The following is a 20,930-nucleotide window of genomic DNA, read 5'->3' as shown; positions in this document are numbered from 1 at the left end:
CCACAGCTGCCCCAACAACTACCAGAGCTGGACCAACAACTACCAAAGCTGCCCCAACGACTACCACAGCTGCCCCAACTACAACCACAGCTGGACTAACAACTACCACAGCTGCCCCAACAACTATCACAGCTGGAACAACAACAACCACAGCTGCCCCAACGACTACCACACCTGCCCCAACAACAACCACAGCTGGACAAACAACTACCACAGCTGGCCCAACTACCACAACATTAAGCCCCACAACAACCACCGCTGGACCAACAACAACCTCAGCTGGACCAACGACTACCACAGCTACCCCAACAACTACCACAGCTGGACCAACAACTACCACAGCTGGACCAACAACTACCACAGCTGGACCAACAACAACCACAGCTACCCCAACAACTACCACCGCTGGACCAACAACTACCACAGCTGGACCAACAACTACCACAGCTGGACCAACAACTACCAGAGCCGCCCCAACAACTACCACAGCTGCCCCAAAAACTACCACAGCTGGACCAACAACTACCACAGCTGGACCAACAACTACCACAGCTGCCCCAACAACTACCACAGCTGCCCCAACAACTACCACAGCTGGAACAAAAACTACCACAGCTAGCCCAACAACCACTACTGCTGGACCGACAACAACCACAGGTGGACCAACAACTACCAGAGCCGCCCCAACAACTACCACAGCTGCCCCAACAACTACCACAGCTGCCCCAACAACTACCACAGCTGCCCCAACAACAACCACAGCTGCCCCAACAACTACCACAGCTGCCCCAACAACTACCACAGCTGGAACAAAAACTACCACAGCAGGATCAACAACAACAACAGCTGCCCCAACTACTACCACTGCTGCCCCAACTACTACCACAGCTGCCCCAATTACTACCACAGCTACCCCAACAACTACCACAGCAGCCCCAACAACTACCACAGCTGCCCCAACAACTACCACAGCAGCCCCAACAACAACCACAGCTGCCCCAACAACTACCACAGCTGCCCCAACAACCACCACAGCTGGAACAACAACTACCACAGCAGGATCAACAACAACCACAGCTGCCCCAACAACTACCACCGCCGGACCAACAACCACTACTGCTGGACAGACAACAACCACAGCTGGACCAACAACTACCTCCGCTGGACCTAAAACTACCACAGCTGACCCAACAACTTCCACAACTGCCCCAACAACTACCACCGCCGGACCAACAACCACTACTGCTGGAAAGACAACAACCACAGCTGGACCAACAACTACCACAGCTGGATCAACAACAACCACAGCTGCCCCAACGACAACCACAGCTGCCCCAACAACTACCACAGCTGGCCCAACTACCACAACATTAAGCCCCACAACAACCACCGCAGGACCAACAACAACCTCAGCTGGACCAACGACTACCACAGCTGGCCCAACAACTACCACAGCTGGACCAACAACTACCACAGCTACCCCAACAACCACTACTGCTGGACCGACAACAATCACAGCTGGACCAACAACTACCACAGCTGGACCAACAACCACCTCCGCTGGACCAACAACTACCACAGCTGCCCCAACAACTTCCACAACTGTCCCAAAAACTACCACAGCTGGACCAACAACTGCCACAGCTGCCCCAACAACCACTACTGCTGGACCGACAACAACCACAGCTGGACCAACAACTACCACAGCTGGCCCAACAACTACCACAGCTACCCCAATGACTACCACAGCTGGAACAACAACAACCACAGCTGCCCCAACGACTACCACACCTGCCCCAACAACTACCACAACTGGACAAACAACTACCACAGCTGGCCCAACTACCACAACAATAAGCCCCACAACAACCACCGCAGGACCAACAACAACCTCAGCTGGACCAACGACTACCACAGCTGGCCCAACTACTACCACAGCAACCCCAACAACTACCACCGCTGGACCAACAACTACCACAGCTGGACCAACAACTACCACAGCTAGCCCAACAACCACTACTGCTGGACCGACAAAAATCACAGCTGGACCAACAACTACCACAGCTGGACCAACAACTATCACAGCTGGACCAACAACTACCACAGCTGGACCAACAACTACCACAGCTGGACCAACAACTACCACAGCTGGATCAACAACAACCACAGCTACCCCAACGACTACCACAGCTGCCCCAACAACAACCACAGCTGCCCCAACAACTACCACAGCTGCCCCAACAACTACCACAGCTGGAACAACAACTACCATAGCAGGATCAACAACAACGACAGCTGCCCCAACAACTACCACAGCTGCCCCAACTACTACCACAGCTACCCCAACAACTACCGCCGCTGGACCAACAACTACAACAGCTGGACCAACAACTACCACAGCTAGCCCAACAACCACTACTGCTGGACCGACAACAACCACAGCTGGACCAACAACTACCAGAGCTGCCCCAACAACTACCACAGCTAGCCCAACAACCACTACTGCTGGACCGACAACAACCACAGCTGGACCAACAACTACCACCGCTGCCCCAAAAACTACCACAGCTAGCCCAACAACCACTACTGCTGGACCGACAACAACCACAGCTGGACCAACAACTACCAGAGCCGCCCCAACAACTACCACAGCTGCCCCAACAACTACCACAGCTGGACCAACAACTACCACAGCTGGACCAACAACTACCACAGCTGCCCCAACAACTACCACAGCTGCCCCAACAACTACCACAGCTGGAACAAAAACTACCACAGCTAGCCCAGCAACCACTACTGCTGGACCGACAACAACCACAGCTGGACCAACAACTACCAGAGCCGCCCCAACAACTACCACAGCTGCCCCAACAACTACCACAGCTGGACCAACAACTACCACAGCTGCCCCAACAACAACCACAGCTGCCCCAACAACTACCACAGCTGCCCCAACAACTACCACAGCTGGAACAAAAACTACCACAGCAGGATCAACAACAACAACAGCTGCCCCAACTACTACCACTGCTGCCCCAACTACTACCACAGCTGCCCCAATTACTACCGCAGCTGCCCCAACTACTACCACAGCTGCCCCAACAACCACCACAGCTGGAACAACAACTACCACAGCTGCCCCAATTACTACCGCAGCTGCCCCAACTACTACCACAGCTGCCCCAACAACTACCACAGCTGGAACAACAACAACCACAACTGCCCCAACAACTCCCACCGCCGGACCAACAACCGCTACTGCTGGACCGACAACAACCACAGCTGGACCAACAACTACCTCTGCTGGACCAACAACTACCACCGCTGGACCAACAACTACCACAGCTGGACCAACAACTACCACAGCTGGACCAACAACTACCACAGCTAGCCCAACAACCACTACTGCTGGACCGACAACAACCACAGCTGGACCAACAACTACCAGAGCTGCCACAACAACTACCACAGCTGCCCCAACAACTACCACAGCTGGACCAACAACTACCACAGCTGGATCAACAACAACCACAGCTACCCCAACAACTACCACAGCTGCCCCAACAACAACCACAGCTGCCCCAACAACTACCACAGCTGCCCCAACAACTACCACAGCTGGAACAACAAGTACCACAGCAGGATCAACAACAACCACAGCTGGCCCAACGACCACCACAGCTAGCCCAACAACCACTACTGCTGGACCGACAACAATCACAGCTGGACCAACAACTACCACAGGTGGACCAACAACTACCACAGCTGCCCCAACAACTACCACAGCTGGACCAACAACTACCACAGCTGGACCAACAACTACCACAGCTGGATCAACAACAACCACAGCTACCCCAACGACTACCACAGCTGCCCCAACAACTACCACAGCAGCCCCAACAACAACCACAGCTGCCCCAACAACTACCACAGCTGCCCCAACAACCACCACAGCTGGAACAACAACTACCACAGCAGGATCAACAACAACCGCAGCTGCCCCAACTACTACCACAGCTGCCCCAACAACTACCACAGCTGGAACAACAACAACCACAACTGCCCCAACAACTACCACCGCCGGACCAACAACCACTACTGCTGGACCGACAACAACCACAGCTGGACCAACAACTACCTCTGCTGGACCAACAACTACCACCGCTGGACCAACAACTACCACAGCTGGACCAACAACTACCACAGCTGGACCAACAACTACCACAGCTAGCCCAACAACCACTACTGCTGGACCGACAACCACAGCTGGACCAACAACTACCAGAGCTGGACTAACAACTACCACAGCAGCCCCAACAACTACCACAGCTGCCCCAACAACTACCACAGCAGCCCCAACAACAACCACAGCTGCCCCAACAACTACCACAGCTGCCCCAACAACCACCACAGCTGGAACAACAACTACCACAGCAGGATCAACAACAACCACATCTGCCCCAACAACTACCACAGCTGGAACAACAACTACCACAGCTGGAACAACAACTACCACAGCTGCCCCAACCACTACCACAGCAGCCCCAACAACAACCACAGCTGCCCCAACAACTACCACAGCTGCCCCAACAACCACCACAGCTGGAACAACAACTACCACAGCAGGATCAACAACAACCGCAGCTGCCCCAACTACTACCACAGCTGCCCCAACAACTACCACAGCTGGAACAACAACAACCACAACTGCCCCAACAACTACCACCGCCGGACCAACAACCACTACTGCTGGACCGACAACAACCACAGCTGGACCAACAACTACCTCTGCTGGACCAACAACTACCACCGCTGGACCAACAACTACCACAGCTGGACCAACAACTACCACAGCTGGACCAACAACTACGACAGCTAGCCCAACAACCACTACTGCTGGACCGACAACCACAGCTGGACCAACAACTACCAGAGCTGGACTAACAACTACCAGAGCTGGACTAACAACTACCACAGCTGCCCCAACAACTACCACAGCAGCCCCAACAACAACCACAGCTGCCCCAACAACTACCACAGCTGCCCCAACAACCACCACAGCTGGAACAACAACTACCACAGCAGGATCAACAACAACCACAGCTGCCCCAACAACTACCACAGCTGGAACAACAACTACCACAGCTGGAACAACAACTACCACAGCTGCCCCAACCACTACCACAGCTGGAACAACAACTACCACAGCTGGATCAACAACAACCACAGCTGCCCCAACAACTACCACAGCTGCCCCAACAACTACCACAGCTGGACCAACAACTACCACAACTGGACAAACAACTACCACAGCTGGCCCAACTACCACAACATTAAGCCCCACAACAACCACCGCAGGACCAACAACAACCTTAACTGGACCAACGACTACCACAGCTGGCCCAACTACTACCACAGCTACCCCAACAACTACCACCGCTGGACCAACAACTACCACAGCTGGACCAACAACTACCACAGCTAGCCCAACAACCACTACTGCTGGACCGACAACAACCACAGCTGCCCCAACAACTACCACAGCTGCCCCAACAACTACCACAGCTGGAACAAGAACAACCACAGCTGCCCCAACGACTACCACACCTGCCTCAACAACTACCACAACTGGACAAACAACTACCACGGCTGGCCCAACTACCACAACAATAAGCCCCACAACAACCACCGCAGGACCAACAACAACCTCAGCTGGACCAACGACTACCACAGCTGGCCCAACTACTACCACAGCTACCCCAGCAACTACCACCACTGGACCAACAACTACCATAGCTGGACCAACAACTACGACAGCTAGCCCAACAACCACTACTGCTGGACCGACAACAACCACAGCTGGACCAACAACTACCAGAGCTGCCCCAACAACTACCGCAGCTGCCCCAACAACTACCACAGCTGGACCAACAACTACCACAGCTGGATCAACAACAACCACAACTACCCCAACAACTACCACAGCTGCCCCAACAACTACCACAGCTGCCCCAACAACAACCACAGCCGCCCCAACAACAACCACAGCTGGACCAACAACTACCACAGCTGGACCAACAACTACCACAGCAGGATCAACAACAACCACAGCTGCCCCAACGACTACCACAGCTGCCCCAACAACTACCACAGCTGGAACAGTAACAACCACAACTGCCCCAACAACTACCACCACCGGACCAACCACCATTACAGCTGGACCAACAACTACCTCTGCAGGACCAACAACTACCACAGCTGCCCCAACAACTACCACAGCTGGAACAACAACTACCACAGCTGGAACAACAACTACCACAGCTGCCCCAACCACTACCACAGCTGGAACAACAACTACCACAGCTGGATCAACAACAACCACAGCTGCCCCAACGACTACCACAGCTGCCCCAACAACTACCACAGCTGGAACAACAACTACCACAGCTGGAACAACAACTACCACAGCTGGACCAACAACTACCACAACTGGACAAACAACTACCACAGCTGGCCCAACTACCACAACATTAAGCCCCACAACAACCACCACAGGACCAACAACAACCTCAGCTGGACCAACGACTACCACAGCTGGCCCAACTACTACCACAGCTACCCCAACAACTACCACCGCTGGACCAACAACTACCACAGCTGGACCAACAACTACCACAGCTAGCACAACAACCACTACTGCTGGACCGACAACAACCACAGCTGGACCAACAACTACCAGAGCTGCCACAACAACTACCACAGCTGCCCCAACAACTACCACAGCTGGACCAACAACTACCACAGCTGGATCAACAACAACCACAGCTACCCCAACGACTACCACAGCTGCCCCAACAACAACCACAGCTGCCCCAACAACTACCACAGCTGCCCCAACAACTACCACAGCTGGAACAACAAGTACCACAGCAGGATCAACAACAACCACAGCTGCCCCAACTACTACCACAGCTGCCCCAACTACTACCACAGCTACCCCAACAACTACCACCGCTGGACCAACAACTACCACAGCTGGACCAACAACTACCACAGCTAGCCCAACAACCACTACTGCTGGACCGACAACAACCACAGCTGGACCAACAACTACCAGAGCTGCCACAACAACTACCACAGCTGCCCCAACAACTACCACAGCTGGACCAACAACTACCACAGCTGGATCAACAACAACCACAGCTACCCCAACGACTACCACAGCTGCCCCAACAACAACCACAGCTGCCCCAACAACTACCACAGCTGCCCCAACAACTACCACAGCTGGAACAACAAGTACCACAGCAGGATCAACAACAACCACAGCTGGCCCAACGACCACCACAGCTAGCCCAACAACCACTACTGCTGGACCGACAACAATCACAGCTGGACCAACAACTACCACAGGTGGACCAACAACTACCACAGCTGCCCCAACAACTACCACAGCTGGACCAACAACTACCACAGCTGGACCAACAACTACCACAGCTGGATCAACAACAACCACAGCTACCCCAACGACTACCACAGCTGCCCCAACAACTACCACAGCAGCCCCAACAACAACCACAGCTGCCCCAACAACTACCACAGCTGCCCCAACAACCACCACAGCTGGAACAACAACTACCACAGCAGGATCAACAACAACCGCAGCTGCCCCAACTACTACCACAGCTGCCCCAACAACTACCACAGCTGGAACAACAACAACCACAACTGCCCCAACAACTACCACCGCCGGACCAACAACCACTACTGCTGGACCGACAACAACCACAGCTGGACCAACAACTACCTCTGCTGGACCAACAACTACCACCGCTGGACCAACAACTACCACAGCTGGACCAACAACTACCACAGCTGGACCAACAACTACCACAGCTAGCCCAACAACCACTACTGCTGGACCGACAACCACAGCTGGACCAACAACTACCAGAGCTGGACTAACAACTACCACAGCAGCCCCAACAACTACCACAGCTGCCCCAACAACTACCACAGCAGCCCCAACAACAACCACAGCTGCCCCAACAACTACCACAGCTGCCCCAACAACCACCACAGCTGGAACAACAACTACCACAGCAGGATCAACAACAACCACAGCTGCCCCAACAACTACCACAGCTGGAACAACAACTACCACAGCTGGAACAACAACTACCACAGCTGCCCCAACCACTACCACAGCAGCCCCAACGACAACCACAGCTGCCCCAACAACTACCACAGCTGCCCCAACAACCACCACAGCTGGAACAACAACTACCACAGCAGGATCAACAACAACCGCAGCTGCCCCAACTACTACCACAGCTGCCCCAACAACTACCACAGCTGGAACAACAACAACCACAACTGCCCCAACAACTACCACCGCCGGACCAACAACCACTACTGCTGGACCGACAACAACCACAGCTGGACCAACAACTACCTCTGCTGGACCAACAACTACCACCGCTGGACCAACAACTACCACAGCTGGACCAACAACTACCACAGCTGGACCAACAACTACGACAGCTAGCCCAACAACCACTACTGCTGGACCGACAACCACAGCTGGACCAACAACTACCAGAGCTGGACTAACAACTACCAGAGCTGGACTAACAACTACCACAGCTGCCCCAACAACTACCACAGCAGCCCCAACAACAACCACAGCTGCCCCAATAACTACCACAGCTGCCCCAACAACCACCACAGCTGGAACAACAACTACCACAGCAGGATCAACAACAACCACAGCTGCCCCAACAACTACCACAGCTGGAACAACAACTACCACAGCTGGAACAACAACTACCACAGCTGCCCCAACCACTACCACAGCTGGAACAACAACTACCACAGCTGGATCAACAACAACCACAGCTGCCCCAACAACTACCACAGCTGCCCCAACAACTACCACAGCTGGACCAACAACTACCACAACTGGACAAACAACTACCACAGCTGGCCCAACTACCACAACATTAAGCCCCACAACAACCACCGCAGGACCAACAACAACCTTAACTGGACCAACGACTACCACAGCTGGCCCAACTACTACCACAGCTACCCCAACAACTACCACCGCTGGACCAACAACTACCACAGCTGGACCAACAACTACCACAGCTAGCCCAACAACCACTACTGCTGGACCGACAACAACCACAGCTGCCCCAACAACTACCACAGCTGCCCCAACAACTACCACAGCTGGAACAACAACAACCACAGCTGCCCCAACGACTACCACACCTGCCTCAACAACTACCACAACTGGACAAACAACTACCACGGCTGGCCCAACTACCACAACAATGAGCCCCACAACAACCACCGCAGGACCAACAACAACCTCAGCTGGACCAACGACTACCACAGCTGGCCCAACTACTACCACAGCTACCCCAGCAACTACCACCACTGGACCAACAACTACCATAGCTGGACCAACAACTACGACAGCTAGCCCAACAACCACTACTGCTGGACCGACAACAACCACAGCTGGACCAACAACTACCAGAGCTGCCCCAACAACTACCGCAGCTGCCCCAACAACTACCACAGCTGGACCAACAACTACCACAGCTGGATCAACAACAACCACAACTACCCCAACAACTACCACAGCTGCCCCAACAACTACCACAGCTGCCCCAACAACAACCACAGCCGCCCCAACAACAACCACAGCTGGACAAACAACTACCAAAGCTGGACCAACAACTACCACAGCAGGATCAACAACAACCACAGCTGCCCCAACGACTACCACAGCTGCCCCAACAACTACCACAGCTGGAACAGCAACAACCACAACTGCCCCAACAACTACCACCACCGGACCAACCACCATTACAGCTGGACCAACAACTACCTCTGCAGGACCAACAACTACCACAGCTGCCCCAACAACTACCACAGCTGGAACAACAACTACCACAGCTGGAACAACAACTACCACAGCTGCCCCAACCACTACCACAGCTGGAACAACAACTACCACAGCTGGATCAACAACAACCACAGCTGCCCCAACGACTACCACAGCTGCCCCAACAACTACCACAGCTGGAACAACAACTACCACAGCTGGAACAACAACAACCACAGCTGCCCCAACGACTACCACACCTGCCTCAACAACTACCACAACTGGACAAACAACTACCACGGCTGGCCCAACTACCACAACAATGAGCCCCACAACAACCACCGCAGGACCAACAACAACCTCAGCTGGACCAACGACTACCACAGCTGGCCCAACTACTACCACAGCTACCCCAGCAACTACCACCACTGGACCAACAACTACCATAGCTGGACCAACAACTACGACAGCTAGCCCAACAACCACTACTGCTGGACCGACAACAACCACAGCTGGACCAACAACTACCAGAGCTGCCCCAACAACTACCGCAGCTGCCCCAACAACTACCACAGCTGGACCAACAACTACCACAGCTGGATCAACAACAACCACAACTACCCCAACAACTACCACAGCTGCCCCAACAACTACCACAGCTGCCCCAACAACAACCACAGCCGCCCCAACAACAACCACAGCTGGACAAACAACTACCAAAGCTGGACCAACAACTACCACAGCAGGATCAACAACAACCACAGCTGCCCCAACGACTACCACAGCTGCCCCAACAACTACCACAGCTGGAACAGCAACAACCACAACTGCCCCAACAACTACCACCACCGGACCAACCACCATTACAGCTGGACCAACAACTACCTCTGCAGGACCAACAACTACCACAGCTGCCCCAACAACTACCACAGCTGGAACAACAACTACCACAGCTGGAACAACAACTACCACAGCTGCCCCAACCACTACCACAGCTGGAACAACAACTACCACAGCTGGATCAACAACAACCACAGCTGCCCCAACGACTACCACAGCTGCCCCAACAACTACCACAGCTGGAACAACAACTACCACAGCTGGAACAACAACTACCACAGCTGGAACAACAACTACCACAGCTGGACCAACAACTACCACAACTGGACAAACAACTACCACAGCTGGCCCAACTACCACAACATTAAGCCCCACAACAACCACCACAGGACCAACAACAACCTCAGCTGGACCAACGACTACCACAGCTGGCCCAACTACTACCACAGCTACCCCAACAACTACCACCGCTGGACCAACAACTACCACAGCTGGACCAACAACTACCACAGCTAGCCCAACAACCACTACTGCTGGACCGACAACAACCACAGCTGGACCAACAACTACCAGAGCTGCCACAACAACTACCACAGCTGCCCCAACAACTACCACAGCTGGACCAACAACTACCACAGCTGGATCAACAACAACCACAGCTACCCCAACGACTACCACAGCTGCCCCAACAACAACCACAGCTGCCCCAACAACTACCACAGCTGCCCCAACAACTACCACAGCTGGAACAACAAGTACCACAGCAGGATCAACAACAACCACAGCTGGCCCAACGACCACCACAGCTAGCCCAACAACCACTACTGCTGGACCGACAACAATCACAGCTGGACCAACAACTACCACAGGTGGACCAACAACTACCACAGCTGCCCCAACAACTACCACAGCTGGACCAACAACTACCACAGCTGGACCAACAACTACCACAGCTGGATCAACAACAACCACAGCTACCCCAACGACTACCACAGCTGCCCCAACAACTACCACAGCAGCCCCAACAACAACCACAGCTGCCCCAACAACTACCACAGCTGCCCCAACAACCACCACAGCTGGAACAACAACTACCACAGCAGGATCAACAACAACCGCAGCTGCCCCAACTACTACCACAGCTGCCCCAACAACTACCACAGCTGGAACAACAACAACCACAACTGCCCCAACAACTACCACCGCCGGACCAACAACCACTACTGCTGGACCGACAACAACCACAGCTGGACCAACAACTACCTCTGCTGGACCAACAACTACCACCGCTGGACCAACAACTACCACAGCTGGACCAACAACTACCACAGCTGGACCAACAACTACCACAGCTAGCCCAACAACCACTACTGCTGGACCGACAACCACAGCTGGACCAACAACTACCAGAGCTGGACTAACAACTACCACAGCAGCCCCAACAACTACCACAGCTGCCCCAACAACTACCACAGCAGCGCCAACAACAACCACAGCTGCCCCAACAACTACCACAGCTGCCCCAACAACCACCACAGCTGGAACAACAACTACCACAGCAGGATCAACAACAACCACAGCTGCCCCAACAACTACCACAGCTGGAACAACAACTACCACAGCTGGAACAACAACTACCACAGCTGCCCCAACCACTACCACAGCAGCCCCAACAACAACCACAGCTGCCCCAACAACTACCACAGCTGCCCCAACAACCACCACAGCTGGAACAACAACTACCACAGCAGGATCAACAACAACCGCAGCTGCCCCAACTACTACCACAGCTGCCCCAACAACTACCACAGCTGGAACAACAACAACCACAACTGCCCCAACAACTACCACCCGCCGGACCAACAACCACTACTGCTGGACCGACAACAACCACAGCTGGACCAACAACTACCTCTGCTGGACCAACAACTACCACCGCTGGACCAACAACTACCACAGCTGGACCAACAACTACCACAGCTGGACCAACAACTACGACAGCTAGCCCAACAACCACTACTGCTGGACCGACAACCACAGCTGGACCAACAACTACCAGAGCTGGACTAACAACTACCAGAGCTGGACTAACAACTACCACAGCTGCCCCAACAACTACCACAGCAGCCCCAACAACAACCACAGCTGCCCCAACAACTACCACAGCTGCCCCAACAACCACCACAGCTGGAACAACAACTACCACAGCAGGATCAACAACAACCACAGCTGGACCAACAACTACCACAGCTAGCCCAACAACCACTACTGCTGGACCGACAACAACCACAGCTGGACCAACAACTACCAGAGCAGACACAACAACTACCACAGCTGCCCCAACAACTACCACAGCTGGACCAACAACTACCACAGCTGGATCAACAACAACCACAGCTACCCCAACGACTACCACAGCTGCCCCAACAACAACCACAGCTGCCCCAACAACTACCACAGCTGCCCCAACAACTACCACAGCTGGAACAACAAGTACCACAGCAGGATCAACAACAACCACAGCTGGCCCAACGACCACCACAGCTAGCCCAACAACCACTACTGCTGGACCGACAACAATCACAGCTGGACCAACAACTACCACAGGTGGACCAACAACTACCACAGCTGCCCCAACAACTACCACAGCTGGACCAACAACTACCACAGCTGGACCAACAACTACCACAGCTGGATCAACAACAACCACAGCTACCCCAACGACTACCACAGCTGCCCCAACAACTACCACAGCAGCCCCAACAACAACCACAGCTGCCCCAACAACTACCACAGCTGCCCCAACAACCACCACAGCTGGAACAACAACTACCACAGCAGGATCAACAACAACCGCAGCTGCCCCAACTACTACCACAGCTGCCCCAACAACTACCACAGCTGGAACAACAACAACCACAACTGCCCCAACAACTACCACCGCCGGACCAACAACCACTACTGCTGGACCGACAACAACCACAGCTGGACCAACAACTACCTCTGCTGGACCAACAACTACCACCGCTGGACCAACAACTACCACAGCTGGACCAACAACTACCACAGCTGGACCAACAACTACCACAGCTAGCCCAACAACCACTACTGCTGGACCGACAACCACAGCTGGACCAACAACTACCAGAGCTGGACTAACAACTACCACAGCAGCCCCAACAACTACCACAGCTGCCCCAACAACTACCACAGCAGCGCCAACAACAACCACAGCTGCCCCAACAACTACCACAGCTGCCCCAACAACCACCACAGCTGGAACAACAACTACCACAGCAGGATCAACAACAACCACAGCTGCCCCAACAACTACCACAGCTGGAACAACAACTACCACAGCTGGAACAACAACTACCACAGCTGCCCCAACCACTACCACAGCAGCCCCAACAACAACCACAGCTGCCCCAACAACTACCACAGCTGCCCCAACAACCACCACAGCTGGAACAACAACTACCACAGCAGGATCAACAACAACCGCAGCTGCCCCAACTACTACCACAGCTGCCCCAACAACTACCACAGCTGGAACAACCACAACCACAACTGCCCCAACAACTACCACCGCCGGACCAACAACCACTACTGCTGGACCGACAACAACCACAGCTGGACCAACAACTACCTCTGCTGGACCAACAACTACCACCGCTGGACCAACAACTACCACAGCTGGACCAACAACTACCACAGCTGGAACAACAACTACGACAGCTAGCCCAACAACCACTACTGCTGGACCGACAACCACAGCTGGACCAACAACTACCAGAGCTGGACTAACAACTACCAGAGCTGGACTAACAACTACCACAGCTGCCCCAACAACTACCACAGCAGCCCCAACAACAACCACAGCTGCCCCAACAACTACCACAGCTGCCCCAACAACCACCACAGCTGGAACAACAACTACCACAGCAGGATCAACAACAACCACAGCTGCCCCAACAACTACCACAGCTGGAACAACAACTACCACAGCTGGAACAACAACTACCACAGCTGCCCCAACCACTACCACAGCTGGAACAACAACTACCACAGCTGGATCAACAACAACCACAGCTGCCCCAACAACTACCACAGCTGCCCCAACAACTACCACAGCTGGAACAACAACTACCACAACTGGACAAACAACTACCACAGCTGGCCCAACTACCACAACATTAAGCCCCACAACAACCACCGCAGGACCAACAACAACCTTAACTGGACCAACGACTACCACAGCTGGCCCAACTACTACCACAGCTACCCCAACAACTACCACCGCTGGACCAACAACTACCACAGCTGGACCAACAACTACCACAGCTAGCCCAACAACCACTACTGCTGGACCGACAACAACCACAGCTGCCCCAACAACTACCACAGCTGCCCCAACAACTACCACAGCTGGAACAACAACAACCACAGCTGCCCCAACGACTACCACACCTGCCTCAACAACTACCACAACTGGACAAACAACTACCACGGCTGGCCCAACTACCACAACAATAAGCCCCACAACAACCACCGCAGGACCAACAACAACCTCAGCTGGACCAACGACTACCACAGCTGGCCCAACTACTACCACAGCTACCCCAGCAACTACCACCACTGGACCAACAACTACCATAGCTGGACCAACAACTACGACAGCTAGCCCAACAACCACTACTGCTGGACCGACAACAACCACAGCTGGACCAACAACTACCAGAGCTGCCCCAACAACTACCGCAGCTGCCCCAACAACTACCACAGCTGGACCAACAACTACCACAGCTGGATCAACAACAACCACAACTACCCCAACAACTACCACAGCTGCCCCGACAACTACCACAGCTGCCCCAACAACAACCACAGCTGCCCCAACAACAACCACAGCTGGACCAACAACTACCACAGCTGGACCAACAACTACCACAGCAGGATCAACAACAACCACAGCTGCCCCAACGACTACCACAGCTGCCCCAACAACTACCACAGCTGGAACAGCAACAACCACAACTGCCCCAACAACTACCACCACCGGACCAACCACCATTACAGCTGGACCAACAACTACCTCTGCAGGACCAACAACTACCACAGCTGCCCCAACAACTACCACAGCTGGAACAACAACTACCACAGCTGGAACAACAACTACCACAGCTGCCCCAACCACTACCACAGCTGGAACAACAACTACCACAGCTGGATCAACAACAACCACAGCTGCCCCAACGACTACCACAGCTGCCCCAACAACTACCACAGCTGGAACAACAACTACCACAGCTGGAACAACAACTACCACAGCTGGAACAACAACTACCACAGCTGGACCAACAACTACCACAACTGGACAAACAACTACCACAGCTGGCCCAACTACCACAACATTAAGCCCCACAACAACCACCACAGGACCAACAACAACCTCAGCTGGACCAACGACTACCACAGCTGGCCCAACTACTACCACAGCTACCCCAACAACTACCACCGCTGGACCAACAACTACCACAGCTGGACCAACAACTACCACAGCTAGCCCAACAACCACTACTGCTGGACCGACAACAACCACAGCTGGACCAACAACTACCAGAGCTGCCACAACAACTACCACAGCTGCCCCAACAACTACCACAGCTGGACCAACAACTACCACAGCTGGATCAACAACAACCACAGCTACCCCAACGACTACCACAGCTGCCCCAACAACAACCACAGCTGCCCCAACAACTACCAGAGCTGCCCCAACAACTACCACAGCTGGAACAACAAGTACCACAGCAGGATCAACAGCAACCACAGCTGGCCCAACGACCACCACAGCTAGCCCAACAACCACTACTGCTGGACCGACAACAATCACAGCTGGACCAACAACTACCACAGGTGGACCAATAACTACCACAGCTGCCCCAACAACTACCACAGCTGGACCAACAACTACCACAGCTGGACCAACAACTACCACAGCTGGATCAACAACAACCACAGCTACCCCAACGACTACCACAGCTGCACCAACAACTACCACAGCAGCCCCAACAACAACCACAGCTGCCCCAACAACTACCACAGCTGCCCCAACAACCACCACAGCTGGAACAACAACTACCACAGCAGGATCAACAACAACCGCAGCTGCCCCAACTACTACCACAGCTGCCCCAACAACTACCACAGCTGGAACAACAACAACCACAACTGCCCCAACAACTACCACCGCCGGACCAACAACCACTACTGCTGGACCGACAACAACCACAGCTGGACCAACAACTACCTCTGCTGGACCAACAACTACCACCGCTGGACCAACAACTACCACAGCTGGACCAACAACTACCACAGCTGGACCAACAACTACCACAGCTAGCCCAACAACCACTACTGCTGGACCGACAACCACAGCTGGACCAACAACTACCAGAGCTGGACTAACAACTACCACAGCAGCCCCAACAACTACCACAGCTGCCCCAACAACTACCACAGCAGCCCCAACAACAACCACAGCTGCCCCAACAACTACCACAGCTGCCCCAACAACCACCACTGCTGGAATAACAACTACCACAGCAGGATCAACAACAACCACAGCTGCCCCAACAACCACCACAGCTGGAACAACAACTACCACAGCTGGAACAACAACTACCACAGCTGCCCCAACCACTACCACAGCAGCCCCAACAACAACCACAGCTGCCCCAACAACTACCACAGCTGCCCCAACAACCACCACAGCTGGAACAACAACTACCACAGCAGGATCAACAACAACCGCAGCTGCCCCAACTACTACCACAGCTGCCCCAACAACTACCACAGCTGGAACAACAACAACCACAACTGCCCCAACAACTACCACCGCCGGACCAACAACCACTACTGCTGGACCGACAACAACCACAGCTGGACCAACAACTACCTCTGCTGGACCAATAACTACCACCGCTGGACCAACAACTACCACAGCTGGACCAACAACTACCACAGCTGGACCAACAACTACGACAGCTAGCCCAACAACCACTACTGCTGGACCGACAACCACAGCTGGACCAACAACTACCAGAGCTGGACTAACAACTACCAGAGCTGGACTAACAACTACCACAGCTGCCCCAACAACTACCACAGCAGCCCCAACAACAACCACAGCTGCCCCAACAACTACCACAGCTGCCCCAACAACCACCACAGCTGGAACAACAACTACCACAGCAGGATCAACAACAACCACAGCTGCCCCAACAACTACCACAGCTGGAACAACAACTACCATAGCTGGGACAACAACTACCACAGCTGCCCCAACCACTACCACAGCTGGAACAACAACTACCACAGCTGGATCAACAACAACCACAGCTGCCCCAACAACTACCACAGCTGCCCCAACAACTACCACAGCTGGACCAACAACTACCACAACTGGACAAACAACTACCACAGCTGGCCCAACTACCACAACATTAAGCCCCACAACAACCACCGCAGGACCAACAACAACCTTAACTGGACCAACGACTACCACAGCTTGCCCAACTACTACCACAGCTACCCCAACAACTACCACCGCTGGACCAACAACTACCACAGCTGGACCAACAACTACCACAGCTAGCCCAACAACCACTACTGCTGGACCGACAACATCCACAGCTGCCCCAACAACTACCACAGCTGCCCCAACAACTACCACAGCTGGAACAACAACAACCACAGCTGCCCCAACGACTACCACACCTGCCTCAACAACTACCACAACTGGACAAACAACTACCACGGCTGGCCCAACTACCACAACAATAAGCCCCACAACAACCACCGCAGGACCAACAACAACCTCAGCTGGACCAACGACTACCACAGCTGGCCCAACTACTACCACAGCTACCCCAACAACTACCACCGCTGGACCAACAACTACCACAGCTGGACCAACAACTACCACAGCTAGCCCAACAACCACTACTGCTGGACCGACAACAACCACAGCTGCCCCAACAACTACCACAGCTGCCCCAACAACTACCACAGCTGGAACAACAACAACCACAGCTGCCCCAACGACTACCACACCTGCCTCAACAACTACCACAACTGGACAAACAACTACCACGGCTGGCCCAACTACCACAACAATAAGCCCCACAACAACCACCGCAGGACCAACAACAACCTCAGCTGGACCAACGACTACCACAGCTGGCCCAACTACTACCACAGCTACCCCAGCAACTACCACCACTGGACCAACAACTACCATAGCTGGACCAACAACTACGACAGCTAGCCCAACAACCACTACTGCTGGACCGACAACAACCACAGCTGGACCAACAACTACCAGAGCTGCCCCAACAACTACCGCAGCTGCCCCAACAACTACCACAGCTGGACCAACAACTACCACAGCTGGATCAACAACAACCACAACTACCCCAACAACTACCACAGCTGCCCCAACAACTACCACAGCTGCCCCAACAACAACCACAGCTGCCCCAACAACAACCACAGCTGGACCAACAACTACCACAGCTGGACCAACAACTACCACAGCAGGATCAACAACAACCACAGCTGCCCCAACGACTACCACAGCTGCCCCAACAACTACCACAGCTGGAACAGCAACAACCCCAACTGCCCCAACAACTACCACCACCGGACCAACCACCATTACAGCTGGACCAACAACTACCTCTGCAGGACCAACAACTACCACAGCTGCCCCAACAACTACCACAGCTGGAACAACAACTACCACAGCTGGAACAACAACTACCACAGCTGCCCCAACCACTACCACAGCTGGAACAACAACTACCACAGCTGGAACAACAACTACCACAGCTGGACCAACAACTACCACAACTGGACAAACAACTACCACAGCTGGCCCAACTACCACAACATTAAGCCCCACAACAACCACCGCAGGACCAACAACAACCTCAGCTGGACCAACGACTACCACAGCTGTCCCAACTACTACCACAGCTACCCCAACAACTACCACCGCTGGACCAACAACTACCACAGCTGGACCAACAACTACCACAGCTAGCCCAACAACCACTACTGCTGGACCGACAACAACCACAGCTGGACCAACAACTACCACAGCTAGCCCAACAACCACTACTGCTGGACTGACAACAACCACAGCTGCCCCAACAACTACCACAGCTACCCCAACAACTACCACAACTGGACAAACAACTACCACAGCTGCCCCAACAACAACCACAGCTGGATCAACAACAACCACAGCTGCACCAACGACTACCAGAGCTGCCCCAACTACCACAACCACTGGACAAACAACGACCACACCTGGACCAACAACTACCACATCAATCCCAACAACCATTAAAGCTGGACAAACAACTACCACAACTGACCCAACTATTACAGCATTAAGGCCCAAAACAACCACTGCTCGACCTACAAAAGCCACAGCTGGAACAACAACTACCACAACTGCCCCTACAACTACAACCGCCGGACCAACAACCACTACTGCTGGACAGACAACAACCAAAGCTGGACCAATAACTACCTCCGCTGGACGAACAACTACTACAGCTGCCCCAACGACTACCAGAGCTGTCCCAACAACTGCCACAGCTCGACCAACAACTTCCACAGCTGGATCAACAACAACCACAACTGTCCCAACGACTGCCACAGCTGCCCCAACAACAACCATAGCTGCCACAACAACTAGCACAGCTGCCTCAACAACTACCACAGCTGGAACAACAACTACCACAGCTGGATCGACAAAAACCATAGCTGCCCCAACGACTACCACACCTGCCCCAACAACAACCAAAGCTGGACAAACAACTACCACAGCTGCCCCAACAACTACCACAGCTGGACCAGCAACAAACACAACTGCCTCAACAACTACCACCGCCGGACCAACAACCACTAATGCTGGACCGACAACAACCACAGCTGGACCAACAACTACCTCTGCTGGACCAACAACTACCACAGCTGCCCCAACAACTACCACAGCTGCCCCAACAACTACCACAGCTGCCCCAACAACTACCACAGCTGCCCTTACTACAACCACAGCTGGACCAAGAACTACCACAGCTGCCCCAACAACTACCACAACTGCCCGAACAACTAC

At 53.8% G+C, this 20,930-nt stretch overlaps 1 protein-coding gene across 1 annotated transcript in view; it reads left to right on the top strand.

The window, feature by feature from the left end:
• Nucleotides 1–20,510, top strand: part of LOC130376143 (uncharacterized) — a 64,173-nt gene extending 43,663 nt beyond the window's left edge. The window contains exons 14-15 of the mRNA XM_056583363.1: nucleotides 375–422; nucleotides 20,205–20,510. Coding sequence (XP_056439338.1) covers nucleotides 375–422; nucleotides 20,205–20,510 — 354 coding nt within the window. The remainder of the gene's footprint in view (nucleotides 1–374; nucleotides 423–20,204) is intronic.
• Nucleotides 20,511–20,930: the final 420 nt, after the last annotated feature.

The sequence above is a fragment of the Gadus chalcogrammus genome, chromosome 22 (genome assembly GCF_026213295.1).
Source record: "Gadus chalcogrammus isolate NIFS_2021 chromosome 22, NIFS_Gcha_1.0, whole genome shotgun sequence".
Classification (NCBI taxonomy): Eukaryota; Metazoa; Chordata; class Actinopteri; order Gadiformes; family Gadidae; genus Gadus; species Gadus chalcogrammus.
This window is presented reverse-complemented; position numbering and strand designations above follow the sequence as displayed.